At 36.2% G+C, this 24080-nt stretch overlaps 1 protein-coding gene and 1 long non-coding RNA gene across 2 annotated transcripts; one reads left to right on the top strand and one right to left on the bottom strand.

Annotated features, from left to right (window-relative positions):
* Positions 1-14211: 14211 nt before the first annotated feature.
* LOC114581170 lies at positions 14212-15461 on the top strand. The gene is made up of 2 exons (XR_003703032.1): positions 14212-14470; positions 15049-15461. It is a non-coding gene; the product is annotated as an uncharacterized LOC114581170 (long non-coding RNA).
* A 2382-nt stretch (positions 15462-17843) lies between these two features.
* LOC110103174 (uncharacterized mitochondrial protein AtMg00810-like) lies at positions 17844-19025 on the bottom strand. Its single transcript, XM_020831778.1, has one exon. The coding sequence runs from the start codon at positions 19023-19025 to the stop codon at positions 17844-17846; it is 1182 nt and encodes a 393-aa protein (XP_020687437.1).
* Positions 19026-24080: the final 5055 nt, after the last annotated feature.

Raw genomic sequence — 24080 nt, 5'->3', positions numbered from 1 at the left:
GGAACTTTTCATCTTATATTCAAAGCTCACTAATGATCAAAGAGCCAGAATTCAATCATAATGGATTTTGGATGATGGAACCACAAGAAAATTGATAGGATATTTTCTGAAAAAACTCATATTCAAGTTATTTAATATAAATTACACAAAATTTTGGTTGTCAGGCTTTTATTTTTAATCAAATTTGAAAAGCAGTAATAAATAGATGTCCAAAGTTTTTAAGAATAGTGAATCCACACTAATAAAACCCTACTCTAAATTGGTATGTCAACAGTTCTCAAAATTAACAGTTCAAAAAAAATAGTTAAATTACAGATCCCATATAGGCATCTTCTATGTGAGAATATTCAAAAATTAAATTATGTGCATTACATGAGAGTTTTGAATTAAATATTTGCATGACCATCAATAATAAGAAAATGCAAGATTGAATACATAGGACTGAGTAAAAGGCTAACATGCTAAGTAGCGCTAACCAAATGAAAAAAAACCAATCAGACTTAAATCAAAACAATTTAGAATAGGAACAAAAATTAGCCATACTCCAAAAACTTACATGATCAATTGAAACCAAAATAACAAGAAATAAATAATTTTAAACAACATTAGAAAAATAAGGTCTACCATTTATTCACGTTGAATGATTAATAAAGTGTTACACTCTTTTGCATGAAAACATTTAGAAAAAAATTTAAAACGCAACAAGAAGAGAAATTTTATAGCCATATAAAGTTTTTAGAGAAAATTTAGCTAGGTATCATTTTACAAAACTTACAAGAATCAGTTCCCAAAAGAGAAAATTTACAGTTCCCAAAAGAGGAGGAAATAACCTTTATTTAAAAAATAACAAGAACAGAGAATTTACGTTGAGTAAAATTCTTAGCTTGCCATATATCTATTTTTATCATTTCAACAAAAAAGTTACATTAATGAAAGCTTATACGAATGGATTTTTTGGCCCTAAATACTCCATCTGTATAGTGCAAAAAGTTCTTGCTTTTTGTTATTAGCTATTGATCATCTATTTGGCTAGGTATGATTCTGTTTTCCCATTAAAGTATATTATGATGAAAAACATCTATTATGTTAAAAACATCACCTAGGAGCTACTTAAATGAGAATTAATTTCACTAGAAGTGGTTTAGAGAAACAATATTCTTATTGCACGAGACAAGCAGGTGATTTGATTCTATAAGCGTAAAAGGAGAAAGCAATTGATAATGTTCACTATAAAAAAACCATAAAAAGAAAAATGGTTTTATTGGAGTTACTTTAATTGTAAAAACAAAAAACCACATTATACTTTTACCTGAATGACAGTCAAAAAAACAAAAGACAAAAGGATAAGAAATTTTTTTTTAAAAGTATCATTGTCAAGATTCCAAGCAACAAATCCATCAAAGGCTCACAACAGCCCAAGTCCTACAGGCATAAGTTAATATATCTGCAACATTTCAAATTCCGTAATACCTTTGCCAAAAGCCTCGAAATTTGCAAGAAAGGTGGCCTCACTCTCATGCAAACAATTCAAAACAAGCATAAATTTTAAATAGCATTGGTTATATAGCCCAAACCAAATTAATATTACATCTAAGCATCAATGTAGATCCTTTTCTCATGCTCAATGCTATGCACTCCTTGGCGGAACAATTAAGTTTCATATATAAATATGAGAAAGCATAGTGAAGTTGTAGAACAAAAGAGCTATAACAAGGGCTTTAACACACTTGCAAATATCTTCTCTCAACTGCTCCCTCCCTTGTTAAGTGGTGAGAGAGGAAGTCAAGGGTGGGGCAGAAGATTGCATAAAATAAACAGCCATTGTCCCATAGGTCCTTGTTGAACAAGCATTGCTAAGTTTTATGGAGACTTTTTGCACAATAACTTTAGTATTCTACAGCATCTTATCAAATATTAAATTGAAATTAAATTAATATATATAAAGGTTCTGAATTACTTATTGGAGGTAAACAACCTTTTTATAGCATTTTCAATAAGAAAAATAAAAAAGAATCAATACAAGTTATACAGCACAAATAACAGACTAAAATTCATTCTTTCTGAACATAGTCAAATTTCTATTTATGAGACAACTTGAGAGTCCCAAGAATATTAAGTTTATATAACATTCAGGGGGGGTTAAGAATAGAAAAATGTCAAGAATATCAATATGTATAATTTTTAAGAAAAAAATCAACATCTATATATGCTCCACTTACAAATCATGCCATCAAAAAACTTAGCTGCAAGCTAAGGAGTCTCTCCATGATCTCATGAGTAGATAGTATTTCTGAATGTTCACAGCCATTAATTACTTCTTTGATATTGAGGGCTGTCCTATAGAGTTGTTCTCCAATCTCGTATTGCCCGCATAAAAGCATAAACTTTGCCCTCATCTCAAGAAGAGTTGCTCTCAAATGTGCAAGATCTTGATAAAGTAGAGGGTCAGGATGTAAAGTTGAACTCCTAGAACTCCTATTGAAGCAAAACGGCATGGATTCATCATTACTAGCATCCACAAGGATGAAATTCTCCATAGATTCAAGTATTTCAGTTGAATGACGCAAAAGATCTAAGATGAGATCGCATTGGGAGAGTGACACAAAGCTATGATTAGCCAACGGCAAAACAAACTTCTTGATAAAAGACAAAAGATCAGATACTGATAGATTCATAATGGAGGGCAAGGGGTTGAATTTAAATAGTAAAAAACAGGCTGCCCATATATGATTCAAATGCTCAGGAAGGCATCCTTGAATTCTAACAGCTCTAACCATAGAAGAAGCAAATCTATCTCCTCCTCTTCTGTAGGCATAGACCCTAGTGATGTCATGAAAGGAAAGAAAGCCATTTCTTGGACAACATCTTGCTAGATTAAATCTTATGAGCATATTAGATGCTGTTTTAGCTTTTGACAAATTACTATGTGAGATCAATTTCTCACTCGTGAACATCTTGTAGCAATTTTTAAAAAAGCATTCACGAGCACTCTCATTGGGAACTTCAGTTGCCAAAGCTAACATAGATATTGGAATTGGAGAAGGAGCAAACCAACCACTAACCTGCAACATTTTCATAGCCAACTTTCCATGCTTCTTATGTTCATTAAGTACTAAAAATAGAAAATCAAAGAGCTGAATAAGAAAGGGATTCAGCTTAAATACATCCCCAACGTTGCCACTCCAGTGTATTTCTCTTTGAGGCATTAAACTAATAGCTTCAAGTAGCATGGATGGATCAATAGAGTAATTAGAAAGGATACCTCCAACAAGTGCGAGTCCAAGGGGTAATCTGCATAACCTCTCCCCAATAATTTTAAGAGCATCATCATCAACGGCATTGACATCCTTTAAGTTTATCATCATTAAGGACATCGACTCATCACTAGACAAGTTAGACAGTTGCAAAGGTTGAAGGTCCATTACCGTAGGCAAGCAAGTGGAGATAATAACATGGCTCTCCCCACCAAAACGAGGAAGTAGCTCCATTATTTCCCTACCATCAAACCAATCTTTTTCATTCTCTAAATTATCGATCACCAGTAGATAAGGGATTCCTCGCATGAGTTCCCTCCTAACTTTTCGAATAGATTCACTTTCTGTTTCCTGAAAGTTCCTTGGATAAGCCCTCTTTGAACAAAACTCATCATCAACAATGCTCAAATCAATTCCCAAAGGAGTCAGCAAGTTCATATAGTTTATACGGGCATACCTTTCTTCTCCACTAATCCAAAGTATCATCTTGTACATTTGGGAATATCTATAAGCAAATTCAAGAAGAAGTTCTGTTTTGCCAGTGCCGGGCTCACCTGAGACGCAAGCTATGCCCTTACCAAATGTTAAATCTCTGGCCCTCCACTTCTTTCTACTTTTTGTTGTTTGTTTTCTTGGTGGAAACCTGTCAACATCCCCAACATTATGCTTATAAGTTATTTCTATCTCTTCCTTAGACTCCTTCCACACCTTTTTCCCCTTCATCTTGCCCTTCCTTTTCATTTGTTGTAATTCATTATTGCTACTACATCCCTTTTCATGTAAAATATTAATTAAATCTTCATCCCCTTCCATTTGAACATCACCAAACAACATGAGTTTTAGCTCAAGAAGTTCTTTCTTTCTTCCAATGAAATTAAGATTTCTTGTGAATGGAAATTCTTCTATAGCTACCCTACTCTTCCACTTCAACTTCTCCAAAGCATCTCCCCTTCCCAATTTTTTTCCAATTAAGTAGATTGCATCAAAAACACAATCCCGCATATTGCTCGTACTAACTTCAAACTTAACATCAAGACGTGAGAGCCCATCCACTACCTCGCTCCACTCTTCTTCTAACCCTTCATATTTCTTCCAAAGTGTGCCACCATACTTACCCCAAATTTCTCCCTTTTTTTCAACAATATCCCTAGAAAAGCAATCTCCTTGCTTCAATCCAAAAAATATTGGAATCAATTTGTTTTTCCCCAACAAAATTTTGAGCTCCTCAACACTCCAAGGGCTAGAAAAAGACTTTCTAGTGACAATCACCACACCAAGAGGAGCCTCCTCCATTGCTATCCTTGCCATTACATGGGATTTAGCATCTGAACATGTAGCACGGTAAGACACAAAGCATAAAAAGCCATGCATCACCATCTCTGCCCGCAACCAATTCACAAAACGTATTAACAAAGTTTTTTTTCTCCCACAATACCCAACATAAACATCACAACTCTTAAGTCTCTCAATCTCTGAGTCATTTCCTTCCAGCTTTCTCGCACTACTAGATGAGATACTATTATTATAAAGTATAGTAGAAGTGCTTGAAACTTGAGAGGCTGAATCTACCGCTGGAACACTTGTCGAGGAGAACAATGGTGGGTCCGGAAATGATGAAGAAAAAATATATGAATTTGTAATTTTTGGTGGCGAGAGATTAGGAGACAATGACCGACCACATGCGGTGAGGAAGATAGAAGAGGATTCTTCGGCATTGGCATGTGAAGCTGAGGACGCCATGAAAGAATGAATTAATGAGAAAAATGTTTAACTAAAAAGATATGATGCACTCTTTCTAGTCTGAAACATCGGCTTTAACTTGGAATGGCCCCCAAATAACAAATAAATGCATAGTGTTTCAACAAACTTGTTATACCCTGCAATTACCACAAAACAAGAATATATTAGAAAGAGGAGAATACGCAACAAAATGACCATTTAATAACATTAAGTTGATAAAGCATAGAAAATGATATAACTATGACATAATTTGGCAATGGCTTTAAAAATTAATATAGGGATGGACTTTGCAATAATTATGGGAGATAAAATCCCAAAACTCCATGTATTTTGAATTCATCCTTAGCTAAAAAAAACCTTGGAAAAAAATAATATTAAGGAAAAATATACCACTTCCTGATGGCAAAATCATATTTAAAAACTATAATGAGAATAAAATTATGAGGCACTGGTAGCTCAATAGTAAAAACATGTACTTAAATACTAATTTTTGGGTGAGTATTAAAGGGTGGATTTTACATCACATATAACATTCTATTAAAATGATTTAGGCATGAAACAAATGAGAATCCAATGCCTCCCTCAGCTGTTGTTAATGCAAAAAAAGTCGAGGAAGATTTTCTTTAATGTGGCATTAAACCAAACAAAGTCAAAATATGACCTTAATACGATCAAAAATCCTATATATGACTTCATAGTGCTCTAAAAAGAATTTTTTTCACATTCAGAGATTAATAGAAAACGGCTACAACTTCAATTGGTTCCAATCCAACTATTTTTCCTTAATTCTAGATGTTTTTAATAATGTGCCTAAAGGTGCATTTACACCATAATCCTACATTAGAAGTACGGTAACATGAACATTCATCTCAAATTGAATGAACTTAAATCTCAAGAGGAAGAATCACATATCCTATAGTAAACTAACGTATGTATAACAAGGACAGCTATTAACCTATGAAGCTTTTTTCATAAACCAAAGATGCCCTTACACTATCATTTCAATTACATTCCATGATAAAACTAAAACAACAAGCAATGGAATTCTACTCAAAACTTATTGGATGATTTCCCCATAGAACAACAATGGAAGAAGACCTTAAAAAGTTTGTTATTCATTGAGCAATTTTACTACATTCATGAACTTATTATCATGAAAACTTCCCAAATAACATCTAACCTCCTCTAATACATATCTCAAATTATAGATCATTGCGCAAGTCAATTTATCAAGTTCAAAGCAATAAAGAACTCGACTTGCCTATTTTGTTTTTGGGTCGACTTTCTTAAACTCTAGGAAGCCATCATAAGTTTCCCATTGAAAAAAAACTGTGCAGCCTAAATAAAGAAGCTATAGTTGTGCAATTATACTCCCCCATGTTGATATGATTGTTCGTGAGTTCAAGTAACTCGACCAATATAATATGTTACTATGAATATGTGAAAGGACCTTCAAATAGTCCTAAGTAACTTAACTTGCTATACTTTTAGCTCCAAGTCTCTTACCTCTAGTATTTATGATGGAAATGAAGAATAAAATTCATCAGAGTTTCGTCGAGCACTTTGTTGCATATTAAGAAGAGTTTGTAAATTCTACCGTGGTTTTTGGGGATTGGTAAATTGGGTGATGAACAACATACATTTTGAGTAGGAAGAAATACTCCCAATGGTAGTCATTAGAAACACCTTAACGATGCCCCTATAAAATATGATAAAGAGCAATATCATTTGAGCACATTATTGATATTCAAAAATGAAGCAACTGTCTTGAAATAAGCAACAAGGTCAGCATGATTAGGGGTGTAAACAAGTCAAGTCGAGTCGAGTAGTGGTCTTATCAAGCTCGGCACATCAAAAATATAGTCGGCTCGAACTCGAGCTCGTCCCACAGTTAATGAGCTCGAGCCGACTCGCGAGCATTGGCGGGATTTTTAAAATTTAGACCGGATTTTTTAAACTTTAAGCGGGATTTAAAAGTATTTAAATTAAATAAATATTTTTAGCATTTATTATTGATTTTTAAAATATTTACATTTAATAAATAAAATAAAATTATTTAAAAAATATTAATAATTATTCGAGCTTGCTCGCGAGCTCACAAGCTGAGCCTCATCAAGCTTAAACTCAAGCTCGTTTACTAAACAAGCATGAGTTTGAGCTTGAGCTCAACTCGTGAGCTTGATAAGCTCACTCGCGAGCCTATAAAAGAGTCAAGCCTGAGCCGGCTCGGCTCACTTACACCACTAAACATGATTCATCTTTGCTCTATGATACTAGTGGGGATTTTGAACTTTGATCGAGGTTGTGCTTGTAAAATTTCATTTGAAAAAAATGTCATTTGATGGCTACAGTTGGCTTTTTATGATGTGATGAGGTATGGATGAGAATTTCAACCGTGCATTCCTTAAGGAGATAAGTTATGTCGATTATCGACATATGATAAGTTCTTTGCAACTATATGTTCATTGGATTAGAGAGTTAGAAGTATCATCTTTAATAGGAATTTGGAGGTAAGGAGATGTTCTTGAAACTCGCTCGAAATTTTCTTGAATCATGTTTTATTAATAATCTTTCATTCAACTTAACTACCTTTCAATGATAAATTCTCCTATTTCACTCACAAAGACCTCTCTCTTTACCATGCGGACACTCCATAACTTGGCTCCTTATTCTTCATATCCTCCATGCTCACTTCACCTACAAGGCTATTAGGATTTGGATCCAAATCTATATGTGAGTGATACAATAAACATTATTAACACATGGAACAAATCTTATTGATATGTCACAAAAAATCAGCTTGATCAGGCACGATTCTCGGGGCATATCTCAATTGGGAACTTCCAAAATTAAATACGGGACCATTTAAACTCTAATTTCAACAAACTTATAGTAAAACTGAACGTCTCGACAAGACAAAAACAACTCCAAAATCTATCAAAACCGAGCTCAAATAAGCCCAAATCAAAGGCTTGAAGCATATATAAAAGCTTCAAGACATTAATTGGATGACCAAATGATCTCCAAATATAGCATGTCTATAGTTGAATCAAGCGGCTTGGTGAGATGAATCCAATGAGCACAAGCTTGCCTAATTTTGGCATCATTAAGGCACTTAAATGTTGAAGAAAACTTCTATGATCAAGGGAATCAATATGGGTCGTCCAATGAACCACTCTGAATTTACTCTGAATCTTCTTCATATTATGGGGCATGTCATTCCCAAAAATTTATAAATAGGCCTCCACTCCTTACATGAAAGAGAGAATTGGACCTTGGGCTAGAGATTCAAGGGAGATTTAAAGCTTCAAAAATCCTAGAGCTCCACCTAAGCACCACTGCCTACAAACCCTAATCGCCAGCCATTACTATCAAACTTTCACCGGTCAAGCGTCGTTGTACGTCCACCCAGTCGCCATTGTTAGACGTCCACCTAGCCACCACTGTCGGACCACTGCCCAAACATCACATTAGAACTCTGTCTGACCACCGTCGTGGGTTTCCGCTCGACCGTTGTTATCTGACCATCATTGCCTGCCAACTATGGTTATCGGACTACCATTGTCTGACTACAGTCCTCAGACCACAATCATTTGATTATCGTCCATCTGACCTCAATCACATGTCGATTATGATCCGAACCATCATTGCCCGACCACGATCCTTCTGACCCTAGTCGCCCAACTAAGGTTCTTCATACCTCCGTCGCTCGTCAACTACGGTTCCTCCAACCCCGTCGCTCAACTACGATCCCTCCAACTTACTATGAACTCTGACCTCTGTAGCCCGACTAAAGTCCCTTCGACCACCATCACCCAACTTCGATCCCTTCGATCACCATCGTCTAACTAGGGTCCCTCAGACTATAATCATCCGATTATGGTCCCTCCAATAAAAGTCGCTCGACTACGATCCCTCCAACCACCATTGCCCGACTACAATGCCTCCAGTCTCCATCGTCCGACTACGGCCCATACGACCACCATCGTCCAACTACGGTCCATCTGACCAACATCTACAATCCCACCAATCAAAGTACCTGACTATGGCCCCCACAACTTTGGTCGCCTGACTACAATCCCTCCGACCACCATCGCCAGATTAAGGCCCATCCAACCATAGTTGCCTGTCTTTGGTCCCTCCGACTATGGGTGTCTAAAACGGGTTGCAGGACGGTTCGGGTCAAAGCCGACACCGACTCGCTACTATTTGACTCGACCAGAACCCGACCTGATTTTGCAAACGAGATAAAAAATCTCAACCCGGACCCGACCGGCGCTGATTACAGGTTAACCCGACCCGACCCACTCATTCGAGCGAGTTGGAGCACGAACGGGACACGAACGACACTGAAAATATGGAAGACAGAGCGGACGACGGCATGGACAACGATGTAGCAATGAACGATGGCACGAACGATGGCACGAACGACGGCACGATGAGTCGATGACGGCTAGGGGTGTCAATATTTGACACGACCCGAAAATTTAGGGTTCTGGTTAAGTATTTCAACCCGTTTATAAAACTAGTTCGAGTTGAGCCGGAAATCCGAAATCAACCTGATTTAAACCATTTTTAATTGATTTAGAAGAATTTTAGAAGATTGTTATGAAATAAGTAAATGTTATTTCCAAAAAAAATAATAAATCATATTGCCCAAACTGAATTAAGCTTGGTTTATTTTACATTAATTGAAGTAAATCTTACTTAATTCAATTTAGGTTTAAATAAATCGAATTAAATAAAAATATTTTAGTAAAACATACCTGAAGCGGTCGGATTCAGGTAAACTCTAACCCAAAGCGGGTCGAGTTAGAGTTCAAAAAATCGACCCGTTAGCAAAAAGAAGTCGGGTCAAATTCGGGTTCGAACTGAATACGACCTGAAATCCAGTTTTCATAGCCCTAACAACGACACAGATGAAATCGCGGACAACAACGCTACATGATGTTTTCGGGTCAACCTGGTTTGGTTTCGGGTTTCCAAGTCAACCAGACCCATTTCTTAAATGGGTTGACCCTAATCTGAAATTTTTGGGTCAAGACGAGTGTTTTGGTCGTGTCAAATATTAACACCCCTATCTCTGACCATTGTCGTCCAACCATGGTCCCTCTAACCATTATCGCCCAACCAGGAAGCTTCTAAATGAACACTCAAAGATAGCATTTTACAAAATATAAACAAAGTACATTATGTTCATGAAGAAAATAAAATTAGTAGAAGAACAAATAACAACAACATCATCAAGCGTTTATCCCACTATATGGGGTTGGTTACATAAATTTTTTTTCTCCAATGTCTTGTTAAGAGTCAAATTCTCATTTAAATCTAATAAACAAATGTCATTTCTAATATTTTTTAACCAAATCTTTTTAAAACTACCTCTACCTTTCTTAACATAAGTCAAATCGAATATATCTACTCTCATAATTGGGTCATCAGAATGCCATCATTTTATGTGACAAAAACATCTAAGGTAACACTCTAATATTATCTTCCACTGGAGATACTTCAACCTTTTCACGTACATGCTCATTTCGTATCCTATCTCTAAGAGTAAAGCACTCATCCACCTGAGCATCTTCATCTCTGCAACACCTAACTTAATATTATGCTTCTCTTTTAATGGCCAACATTATGCGTCATAAAGCATTACAGGTCTCACCACCATCTTATAGAAGTTTCTCTTAAGTTTGAGGGGGACTTTCTATCACACAAAAAACCTGATGCATTCCTCTACTTCAATCATCCAACTTCAATTCTACTAATAACATCTCTATTTATTTCATCATCACTTTGAACAAGAGACCCAAGATATCAAAAACATATACTCTTATTAATTAGTTGATCACCCAAAGGAACAATCCCCCGACAACATCCATTACTACTAAAATTACAGTCCATACATTCGGTTTTAGATCTACTCAAATGAAAACCTTTAGACTCTAAGGTTAGCCACCATAATTCAATTTTACCTTCAACTCCCTCTCTAGTCTTATCAACAATAAGAACATCATCAGCAAAAAGCATACACCATGGTACGTCCTCTTGCAAATGTCTAGTAAGAACATGCATGACTAAAGCAAAAAGATATGGGCTTAAGGTTGATTAAGGCTGGACCTAGATGTAATCCAACTGAAATAGGAAAATATTTGATCAAACCACCTTGTGTTTGAACACAAGTAACAACTTCTGCATACATATCCTTAATCACTTCAATATAAGCATTATTAACCCCTTTCTTTTCTACAACTCTCTATAGCACTTCTCTTGAAACTTTATCATATGCTTTCTCTAAATCAAAAATATCATATGTAGATCTTCCTTATTCTCTTTATACTCATTCATCAAACCTCTCAATAAATGTATAGCTTCCATAGTAGACCTACCAAGCATGAATCCAAATTAATATTGAGAAATATTAGTATCACATGATAATCTATGCTCCACAACTCTCTCTCCCATAATTTTAAAGTATGACATATAAACTTAATTTCTATATAATTCACACAATTTTGTGCATCACTTTTATTCTTTAAAATAGGAATCAACACACTCAATTTCCACTCATCTAAAGTCTTTTTAGTTTTCAAAATAAAATTAAAAAGTTTAATAAGCAAAGAAATTCATTCATCTCCTAGATATTTTAATTGCTCTATTGTAATATCATTAGGTCCAACGAATTTTTCTCACTTCATTTTCTTTAAAGATTTTCTAACTTCAACTTTATTAATACGCTGATAAAAATAAAAAATAGGATGCTAATGTCACTAAAGTTTGGACTGCAAACGAACAGAGCGTTCGACTAGCTGCTCCTGGCTCGGCTCAATAAGAGATCATTTATGTTCTTTTGATAAGCTAAATGAATGAGCTTGAACACTTTTTATAAATACTCGATTGCTAAATAAATGAACTTGAACAGCTAGTCGTTCTGTTTGTTTACATTCACGAACGGTATCGTTTAAAGCTCGTAAACATGCTCATTAAGAAGCTCAATTAAAGCTCGTTTAAAGCTCTATTAGAGCTCAATTATGCCTTATTTAATTTAAAAAAAAAAACTATATCTTATTTAATTAAAGGTTTGATGTTATCCTCTACTGATTCACATAATTGTATTCAAGTTTGGTTTGTTTAAAATCATAAATCTCCGACTGAGCTTGGTTTGAGGTCCGCAAGTGTTCAGTTCATATTGTTCTTATAGAGTTTTAAACGAGCGGCTCATAAAATAATAAATGAACCTTATCAAGCGATTAACTAACTCTTCTATTGGGTTGTTCATTAGCTTACCAAATGACTATACCATTGAGCCTACTAATGAACAAGCATATCAAGTCTTATTAAGCCCATAAACAAACAAATCTATTGAGCCTTGTCGAGCCCATATAAGAGTAAATCTATCAAGCATTATCGAGCTTATAACCAAATAACTTGTCGAGCATAGGAAAGGAGATTTTATTTGAGGAAGCTTCTAAATGAACACTCAAAGATAGCATTTTATAAAATATAAACAAAGTACATTATGTTCATGAAGAAAATAAAACTAGTAAAAGAACAAATAACAACAACATCATCAAGCGTTTATACCACTATATGGGGTCGGTTACATGAATTTTTTTTCTCCATTGTCTTGTTAAGAGTCAAATTCTCATTTAAATCTAATAAACAAATGTCATTTCTAATATTTTCTAGCCATGTCTTTTTAGAACCTCTACCTTTCTTAACATAGGTCAAATCTAATACATCTACTATCTTAACTGGGTCATCAGAAAGTCATCAGTTTATGTGACAAAAACATCTAAGATAACACTCTCTAATCTTATCTTCCACTGGAGATACTTCAACCTTTCACGTAAATGCTCATTTCGTATCATATCTCTAAGAGTAAAGCACTCATCCACCTGAGCATCCTCATCTCTGCAACACCTAACTTAATATTATGCTTCTTTTTAATGGCCAACATTCTGCGTCATAAAGCATTGCAGGTTTCACCACCATCTTATAGAAGTTTCTCTTAAGTTTGAGGGAGACTTTTCTAACACACAAAAAACCTGATACATTCCTTGACTTCAATCATCCAACTTCAATTCTACTAATAATATATATATATCTATTTCATCATCACTCTGAACAAGAGACCCAAGATATCAAAAACATATACTCTTATTAATTAATTGATCACCCCAAGTCACAATCCCCCGACAACATCTATTACTACTAAATTACACTCCATACATTCGGTTTTAGATCTACTCAAACGAAAACCTTTAGACTCTAAGGTTGGCCTCCATAATTCAAGTTTACCTTCAACTCCCTCTCTAGTCTTATCAACAATAAGAACATCATCAGCAAAAAGCATACACCATGGTACGTCCTCTTGCAAATGTCTAGTAAGAACATGCATGACTAAAGCAAAAAGATATGGGCTTAAGGCTGATTAAGGCTGAACCTAGATGTAATCCAACTGAAATAGGAAAATATTTGATCAAACCACCTTGTGTTTGAACACTAGTAACAACTCCTGCATACATATCCTTAATCACTTCAATATAAGCATTATTAACTCCTTTCTTTTCTACAACTCTCTATAGCACTTCTCTTGAAACTTTATCATAAGCTTTCTCTAAATCAAAAAATATCATATGTAGATCCTCCTTATTCTCTCTATACTTATTCATCAAACCTCTCAATAAATGTATAGCTTTCATAGCAGACCTATCCGGCATGAATCCAAATTAATTTTGAGAAATATTTGTATCGCGTCATAACCTATGCTCCACAACTCTCTCTCCCATAAACAATTATTATGTCCTCTGACCGGACGTAGAGCTACGTTCGGCCGCCAATAATATATCGTCACGTGCTCTTACTCTTTACCGCGCAGCCCGACGACTTGACCCGGACCGTAACCCGGGAATGCTATGTTCGCGTATTGCGAGGTATTACTCGGTATTTGCTCGGTATTGCTTGGCAATAACGAGAAATACAGCTCTGTGAAGACCAATACCGAGCAATACCGAGTTGTACCGAGTTATAAAGATATAATTTGAGTTGAAGTGTTGAACTATATTTCATATTGTCTTATTATTGGGATATTTTAATTTCACTTCATAACTTGTGCCTTTTTATGTTTTATATTTTTTTCTCATTAGAATATAAAAAATTTATCATTTTATGTTTACGCAATCTTTTGATTTTGAGGTTTACGCCTCAAAACGCCCTGGGGCTTACGTCTCGCCTCACGAACGAAAAACATCTAAGTACCCGATTATGCAATTTTAAACATTAACATATTCAACATCTAAACATTAATATTTACTTATATACCACCTAAAAACCATTCTCCTCATCTATACTACCACTATGTTACATCCAGTTAAAGCCACACCCCCGAAACCGTCTTCTCCGTGGTCAACTCGCATCTTCTTCGCTCGAAATTTTGCCGCACTGCTGCTCGAGACCTGCCTTAGGTCGGAAAGGTTTGGTTTTTCTTTTTCTCCATCTCGTCGTCGCTCTAAATCGGCTTGTTTTCTTTTTGTCTTCCCCATTCGATCTTGATGTTCGATTTTTTCCGCTCCATTTCTTCGTTACATCGGCTGTTTTGTGCTCGTCAGCCCTGTTGATGTTCGATTTTTCGTCCGCTCAGAATTTGTCTTTATTGCTGTCGATACAAGAGTATTGTCTCGTTTGGTTTTCGTTTTCATTTTCATTTTTCATTTTCTCTTAACGCTACAATGGGTTGATGTCTCGTTGATGCAAGGGCAATATGCTCGAATAATGGTGCAACAATTTAATGTTTGAGTCGATCGAATGTTGTCTGTTGTGATCTTTAAATTTGCTTCCTCGATACATATTCTAAATCGTGCAGCCATTATCTGGTAATTGTTGTTTGTTTGATAGCTTTAATGTTTTTGAATACCTGCACCTCAAGTTGGTTTAGAAGAGTATGAGAGAAATGCTGCAAGTATTCGGTAACCATTTCGCACTAGATTTTAAGCAACTGCACAATGAAATTCTATGTATTGCTGAAATTTCTTAGACGAAAGTGATACATAAGGTGGCAGGATGGATAAGGAGAGGATTGCGGGGTTCTTACTCGAGCGACGAAGACGAAGGGTGAAGACAAAACCTTGAACGCGATTCAATTGAACTAATCAGTTTATTTCAAACGTCGTCAAGGACAGAAGCTTGAACGCGATGCTGAAGTCGAGGGTTGCAGGCTTAAAACGGGGTAGACAGACGCTCGAACGAAGGCTAAGGATTTCTTCTTCGCGCACAAAGCCAATGCCGAAGACGAAGCATTTTTCTTCCCGCGCACAGCAAAAGCCAGGTTCGGGGCGGCGGATTTTTTGACGGGATGTAACTATGGTAGTAAATATGAGAAAAAGGAAAGGGTTTTTAAGGTGCTGTATAAGTAAATATTAATATTTAAATGATAAATATATATATATACTATAATTTAAGGTGTTATGTATGTTAAAATTTTAAAATTAAATTAAGACAGTAGATTTCTTAATCCCAATCCGGTTATGAAAATTTTGAAATCCCCAATTATTTTATGTTTTTAAAAGAAAGTTTTTAAATATTTAGACTTTTATGGAATAAAATTTTAGGTGACTATTTAGAAAAAATTTCTAGAAACAATCGATGAAGAAGGGATTGATTTGAAATAATTTGAATTCTCTACAACCATTGAAAAATAAGAAAAAATCTGAGAGTAAGGTTTATTTTACTTACCTAATAATTCATTTTCAATGTATATTATGAAAAAATGTGTGTTTTGTTCAGATTAATTTTTCAATAGAGAAATATGTTGTAAATTCAAATACAATAGAAATGTGTTGACCTTCAAGGCATGACAAGTTCTCAAATAAGCCAAAATACTTCAATAAAAATTTTATATATTGGGCAGCAATGATTTTTGTATTTTTGTGATGTTTCACACACATTCACTTAGACTGATTCTTGAAATATTTATATGTTAAATGCTGCAAAAATGCATGCTTCTGTAAATCAACTACGTAAAATTTATGTGAAATGATAATTTTTTTAAACGTTTATTTATTCTCTCAAATGCAATTATTATGCATTTTCTCTTTCGTGCTTACTGTGCACCGCTGTGTACATCCATGTATTGTTGTGTATTATTGTGTATTGTTAATATTAATGAACTTTTTGTGGTGAACATCTTTCTTTCCTATAAAGTTCGAAGGTTTTATTGGAAAAAATCAATTCAACAAATCTAAATCTTTCAACAAAAAATAATATCTACATATTCATTTGTTAACCAAATTCTTCATCTCCCATTAATTTTGCTATTCGTCCCCTACAAAACTTAACAATAAAATGTTATGGCCAAAAAATAAGCTAGAATCTTGAAATTTATCTTGTTGAAGAAAAAAACATCCACCACACAAACAATCTCAAGGAATAGCACCTATGAAGAATAAACTTATAAAATTTTGACTTGAATGAAGTGAATGTAGTTGGTGAGCCATTAGATATCCCATGTTTTCTATTTTGTCACATTCACTTCCATTCTTATTACTATTCAATTATTTTGCAACCAAAAGAAAACAGAGTTTATCCTCCAAATAATCTTTAAATTTTCTTTTGTGCGTGTGTGTATAGTTTTAATGTTTTAGACAACCTATAATTTATTTTTCAAAATAAATTTTATATATCGTATAATAAATTCATAATCGTATATATATATATCGTATAATAAATTCATAATTACTTTTACATAAGTACTTTTATAGACATCTATCAAGTTTTATTTAATTTTGAAAAATTAATTAAATGCACATGATGATAGTTTAAAAATCAAAATATATTTAATACATAGCTAGTACACAATGGTATATAATAGTGCATAGCAGTACACAACGATAAACAATATCAAAATAAACAAAATATCACATAAACTAAAGAGGAATAAACATAATAATTAGTTAATTACATCTTATATAATAAATGAACACTCAAGACATTGTCATTTTATATAAAATTTTACATAGTTGATTTACATAAACATATGTTTTCGCGGCATTCGAGATATAACTTTTTCAAGAATACATTCTATGTGAATGTGTGTGAAACATCAAAAAAAAAAAAAAAAACACATGAATCATTGATGCCCAGTTTATAAATTCATCGTTAAAGTATTTGGACTTATTTGAGAACTTGATATACCTTAAAAATGAACACAATTATGTTGTATTTTCCTATACGACGGATTTTTTTGTTGAAAAACTAAGCTCGACAAAACGTACATTACCTCATAATATATATTGAAAATAAATTATTAGGTATAAATACACTTTACGCTTAAGCATTTTCTTCCTTTTTCATTGGCTTTGTATAGGATGTGAAGTCCTTCAAACTAATCTCTATCTTTATCGCTTGTTGTTCTTTTTTTTTATTTTTTCTTAATAGGCACCAAAAGTTTTATCCCTCAAAAATCTTAAATATTTGAGAGCTTTCAAGGAACGTTTAATTTAAAAAACATAAAAAATGAGTGGGTCATTTGGTCTTAAGAAATTTATGTGTCTTAATTTAATCGGAGTCCAGACATAGAGCTATGTCCGGAGTCCACGCAAAATAATTTCATGGCTTGTTGGGGGAGGAGAAATACTGTAGAAACTTAAGTTCTACTACTCGCCGGAGTTCGAGAAGAAGAACAGGGAAGAAGACAAGAATGGAAGAAGACAAACAGAGATAAAGTGTTTTTCATGCCTTATGACAAGTACAGCTACCTATATATATAGGCAGTAAGAGGTTTGCTTTACACGTGTAAGAAAGACATTGGAGAACAAGAAATGCGGTAACTAATTATTAGCACTAATCATATTAATTAGGTGTTAACAGTTCCCCGCAAACTGCCGATTCTTCGTTAATCGTCAGTTTGAGTCGCAGTTGCTTGAAGCGAAGAGTAGGGAGTGGTTTGGTGAAGATGTCCGCAAGTTGGTCTACTGTGCTGATAGGTAGCAGGTTTATTATTTTCTGCTGAATATGATCCCTGATAAAGCGCTGGTCGATCTCGATGTGTTTCGTTTGTGCATGAAACACAGAGTTGTTCGCCAGAGCAATCGCCGACGTGTTATCGCAGAAGACAGCAACTGGTTCATCGTGAATGATTTGAAAATTAGAAAGAAGCCTCTTTTGCCAAATAGTATCCGCTGTGGCCGCAGCTAAGGCTCTGTATTCGGATTCGGTGGACGACCTAGAGACCGTCGTTTGTTTCTTGGCAGTCCAGGAAATGATATTGTCGCCGAGAAAGGTGCAGAAACCAGATGTAGATTTTCGCGTAACTGGGTCACCTGCCCAGTCGGCGTCAGAAAAGGTGCGAAGAGTGAGTGAGGATTTGCTGATAGGTAGCCCAAAATTGATGGTTCCTTTGATATACCGGAGGAGCCTCTTGAGCATATAAAGATGAATTTGTTCCGGAGCTTGCAGATGCTGTGATAGAGTGTTGACAGCGTGTGCTATATCGGGTCTTGTAATAGTAAGATATTGCAGAGCGCCGGTAATTCTCCTGTAGGTTGTGGCATCCGGTAGAGTGTTGACGGGGCTGATTTGTTTTGGCTGTTTCATGAAGGAAGGATTACACATAGAGTTGCATTTGTCAAGATTAATTTGTTGAAGCAAGGAAAGTGCATAAGTAGATTGCGAGAGAAAATACTCATCTGGTAGAGTTTTAATGTGAATGCCAAGGAATTGATTTGCAGTGCCGAGATGCTTCATGGTGAACTTGAGATGGAGTTGATGAAGAAGATCGGAGATAGCCTTGGTGTTATTCCCGGTAATGAGAATGTCGTCGACGTAAACAAGAAGAAACATTTGAATGTTGTTCCGACAGTATACCAGGAGGGAGGGATCAGCCTTGCTGTACTGAAATCCGAGAGTAGTCAGGTGAGTAGTGAATGTGGTATACCACTGCCTTGGGGCTTGCTTGAGCCCGTAGATGGCCTTCTTTAAGTGGCAGACGTACTCAGGATTTATATTGTCCTCAAAACCTTTAGGTTGCTGCATAAAGACTGTTTCTTGTAGGTTGCCATGGAGAAACGCATTTGATACATCAAGTTGCTACACCGGCCATCCATGGTGCATAGCGACGGTGAAAAGGACGCGAATCGTGGGAAGTTTCGCTATGGGACTAAAATTTTCTTCGTAATCCAAACCATGCTCTTGTCTGTTACCTTGCGTAACTAATCTTGCTTTGAATCGCGCCACCGTGCCATCTGAATTGAATTTCTTGCGGAAGGTCCATCGGCAGCCCAGAACAGATATATTTGGTGGTTGAGGAACCAGTGTCCATGTGCCCTGCTTTTGGAGTGCCGCAAATTCTTCTTCCATGGCTTGGCGCCATTCAAAGAATTTGATGGCTGCAGTGTAGTTGGTGGGAGTAGCATTTTGTTCGACAGGGGCTAGATCGTGAAGTAAATTCAATTTGCACGTGGGTTTGAGAGAGCCAGTTTTGGACCTGGTTATCATTTTGTGCTGATTTTGGTGCTCACGGGGAGAAGCTTCATTTACCGTAGTGGGCTGGTTGATTATGGGATTAGTCTGGTTGTGAATATGCGAAGTTGTGACTTCCGGTGACTGCGTGGAATGACCCGGAGGAAGAGATGGACGAATTGTGATATCACTGGCTTTGGACGTAGGAAGAAGTAACGGGGTCGGAAGAGCCGACTTGAGTGGAGCAGCAGTGGTGAGATGCTTCTAAAAAGGAAAGAAATTTTTATTAAATTTGACATGTCGAGAGATAATTATATGATTAGTAATTCGATTGAGGCATTTGTAGCATTTGTGATTGTCTGAGTAACCAAGAAAAACGCAAAGAGTAGAGTTCGGTTGAAGTTTATTATAAGCTTGCTGTGGTAAATGCGGAAAACACGCGCAGCCGAATTGACACAGGAGTGTGTAATCCGGTGTTATATTAAACATGAGCTGCAGCGGAGTTTGTTGACGAGTAGTAGGCGACGGAAGCCTGTTTATAAGATACACTGTCGTTTGAACCGCTTCTGGCCAATAAATAGGTGGTATAGACGAGGAGTGTAGCATAGTTCTGGCCGTAGTGATAATGTGCCCGTACTTGCGCTCGACCACTCCATTTTGCTTGGGAGTATAAGGGCAGGACACCTGATGTTGAATACCTTTGGTTGCGAGAGAGTTTTTAAACTGCGTATTCATGTATTCTCCTCCTCCATCAGTGCGAATAAGTTTAATTTTGTGTTCTGTTTGATTTTCGATAAGAGTAATGAAATTTTTGAAAATGTTAGTAGCATCAGATTTAAGAAACATAGGAAATGTCCAGCAGTAACGGGAGTAATCATCAATTATGAGAAGGTAATAACGATATCCATGCGCTGCCGTGACCGGGGACGGACCCCAGATATCAGAATGAAGTAATTGCAGAGGTTTAGTTGCTTTATGAACAGCATTATCAAAAGGTTGTTTATGACTCTTACACACATTATAGGACATACAAGAAGACGATTTATATGAAATGTAAATGCTAGGATTTATTTTGGAGATTTGCTGAAGTGTCCGGTGATGAGGATGACCCAATCTTGCGTGCCAGTTGATGTTCTTGATTTGAACAGCGGGCATTGCTTGCATTGTCGGGTGCCTTGGCGGGATCGTAATGGGATATAACCCATTTCTACACGGACCACTGAGTATAGTGCGATTAGTCTGCAAATCCTTAAGAGAGAAGCCGTTAGGGGTAAAAGTAATGGAGATTTGATTGGCAGACACCAGTTTGGAAATAGATATAAGATTATGCGATATGTCCGGTAAATGAAGAAGATTAGAGAGAAGTAACTTACGATCTGGTGTCGGGAGAATTCCCGTGCCCGAGTGAGCGATCGGGAGAGAGCGACCATCCCCAACCATTACCTGGTCTTTACCTTGATATACCGAGCTTTGAGTGAGATGATCAGTCTTGTTAGTCATGTGCGTTGAGGCACCTGAATCAAGATACCAATCCTCTGAGGACTCTGCATTGTTCGTGAATAGAGCCGTGTTGTTATCATTTTGCGGTTTGGGCGTGATGTAGCTAGCATTGTGACGATGCCAACAAACATCGGCAGAATGACCTCTTTTCTGGCAGATTTGGCAGATAGTAGAGGATTTGGTGGTCTGTTTTGATGCAGAGGAAGGATACGTCTGCTGTCGACCTCGGCCGCGTCGGCCTCTGTTACGGTTGACGTAGAGAGCAGTTTGCTGATCTTGGTGAAGAGAAAGACGCAGAGAGTCAGCCTGGATATGAATTTCTTCACTGATAAGCATCGCGTAGAAGTTGTCGAGACTGAGGGATGATTGCATCGTTTTGACAGTCGTTTTGAAGGATTGATAAGACGGTGGCAATCCGTTCAGGATGTGGAGGATAATATCCTCAGTGTCAAGAGAAGATCCGACAGAGGCAATGTTGTCGACTATCTTTTTGATTTCTATGAGATAATTTTGCATCGACATGTTCTTCAATGTAATGTTGTTCAACTCATTTTTAAGTTGCATTACCTTGGATCGATTCGCTGACTGAAATCTGATTTGAAGTTCTTGCCAGATAGCATAAGTGGATTCAAGATGTATTACATAAGGTAATACAGGCTCCGATATGGTAGAGCAGATAGCCGCTGCAAGATTTTGATTGGTGAAAGCCCAGGAAGTTTCGGTGTATGGAGAGTCGCACAGTTCTTGATCTTGGAACGATTGGGTTTCAAGAAAAATATCAAATCCGTTTGCTTTAAACAGCTTGATGATTTGATGACGCCATATGGGATAGTTATTCGACGACAGGTGGTGAGGAACCAGAGTTTTTAGATGACCGATGATGAATTTGAGAGAGGGGTATAGGCCATGTTTGAGCATAGACGGATGAGCATCGGTTGTCGTCGGGGGTGGAGGAGAGGAGGAACGAGAGATTGATGAAGCCATAATGAGGTTTGGTCGCAAGATCAAGCCTCTACTGATACCATGTAGAAACTTAAGTTCTACTACTCGTCGGAGTTCGAGAAGAAGAACAGGGAAGAAGACAAGAATGGAAGAAGACAAACAGAGATAAAGTGTTTTTCATGCCTTATGACAAGTACAGCTACCTATATATATAGGCAGTAAGAGGTTTGCTTTACACGTGTAAGAAAGACATTGGAGAACAAGAAATGCGGTAACTAATTATTAGCACTAATCATATTAATTAGGTGTTAACAGTTCCCCGCAAACTGCCGATTCTTCGTTAATCGTCAGTTTGAGTCGCAGTTGCTTGAAGCGAAGAGTAGGGAGTGGTTTGGTGAAGATGTCCGCAAGTTGGTCTACTGTGCTGATAGGTAGCAGGTTTATTATTTTCTGCTGAATATGATCCCTGATAAAGCGCTGGTCGATCTCGATGTGTTTCGTTTGTGCATGAAACACAGAGTTGTTCGCCAGAGCAATCGCCGACGTGTTATCGCAGAAGACAGCAACTGGTTCATCGTGAATGATTTGAAAATTAGAAAGAAGCCTCTTTTGCCAAATAGTATCCGCTGTGGCCGCAGCTAAGGCTCTGTATTCGGATTCGGTGGACGACCTAGAGACCGTCGTTTGTTTCTTGGCAGTCCAGGAAATGATATTGTCGCCGAGAAAGGTGCAGAAACCAGATGTAGATTTTCGCGTAACTGGGTCACCTGCCCAGTCGGCGTCAGAAAAGGTGCGAAGAGTGAGTGAGGATTTGCTGATAGGTAGCCCAAAATTGATGGTTCCTTTGATATACCGGAGGAGCCTCTTGAGCATATAAAGATGAATTTGTTCCGGAGCTTGCAGATGCTGTGATAGAGTGTTGACAGCGTGTGCTATATCGGGTCTTGTAATAGTAAGATATTGCAGAGCGCCGGTAATAAGGTCAATTTGATTATTTATAAATTTAAATGAAAAAAAATTAATGTGTATTTTTATATTTTTATTTGATGCTCTATTTATATTAATTCTTTTATATTTCATTTATATTACTTATTTGATATTTAATTTATGTTAATTATGAAATTTTAATCATTTATGATTAGTATTAATATATATTAATTCATATATCAAATTTCAATTAGAGAAGAATTGTACATATTCACATTTTTTTAATCATGATATTATCATTTTTTTCTCCAACATTATTTACATTGTCCTTCATAAATGAAATTAAAGCTTGCACTAGGATTTGAGTTTGAACCAATTTCATTCACAACTAAGATCATAAATACAATATAAGGTAATTTAATTCATTTGATAGTAAGCCTACTTTAAACAATGGGATCTTTGAGAGTAACTATTGTTTGCAGCATTTTTGGTGCAACATAGACCTATTTTTTATCGACCTACTCAATAACACGACCACCACAATCTTCACTTGGTTGGCCTAAACTTCACCGCAATTGTCTAATAAGTTGAAAGATCGAGTCGTAGGTTGTGCATTATCACGCATTTCTCCATGATCCTTTGGGTCCTCATATAGAGAAATTATTCTGTGCGGAGTCCGAACGGGAAATTTCTGTCCGGACTATAAGTGCACACACACACACAATGTATACAAAAAGAACTAAACTGTGTATAAAATTGTACACAATATACAAACTATGTACGCTCACAGTCCGGACGGAAACTTTCTGTCCGGATTCCGCGCACACAGAATAATTTCTCCCCCTCATAACACTGAATCTAAGATCCACAAGTTGCATCACGTTCACTATAAACAATAGTTGTACATGCATTGAACAATATTTTGAAACCACAAAGGTTTAATTTACGAGGATTTTTGGATTTTCATTCATGGGAAAATTTTCTATCTGTCGTCTTGTGAAAGGAACTACATCATCATAATCTTCATCTTGTGTAATGATTTTTTGACGTTATGAGCTCCAAATTTCTTTTGCTAATCTTCTTACTTCTCTTTAGAGATTTTTGAGCTACAAAAAAATATTCTTCATCTTCCTCTTGAAATTGAATTTCTTCAGTTGGCTTTGTAGTATTATCAGTTTAGTTCTGTTTTTTTTTTTAATAGCAACAAGATGCTTTAAGCCAAAAATCATTTAGTTAGAGTTGGTGAGGATTAATTTTGGA

Source organism: Dendrobium catenatum, unplaced genomic scaffold, assembly GCF_001605985.2.
Source record: "Dendrobium catenatum unplaced genomic scaffold, ASM160598v2 fragScaff_scaffold_1573, whole genome shotgun sequence".
In the NCBI taxonomy this organism is placed as follows: Eukaryota; Viridiplantae; Streptophyta; class Magnoliopsida; order Asparagales; family Orchidaceae; genus Dendrobium; species Dendrobium catenatum.
This window is presented reverse-complemented; position numbering and strand designations above follow the sequence as displayed.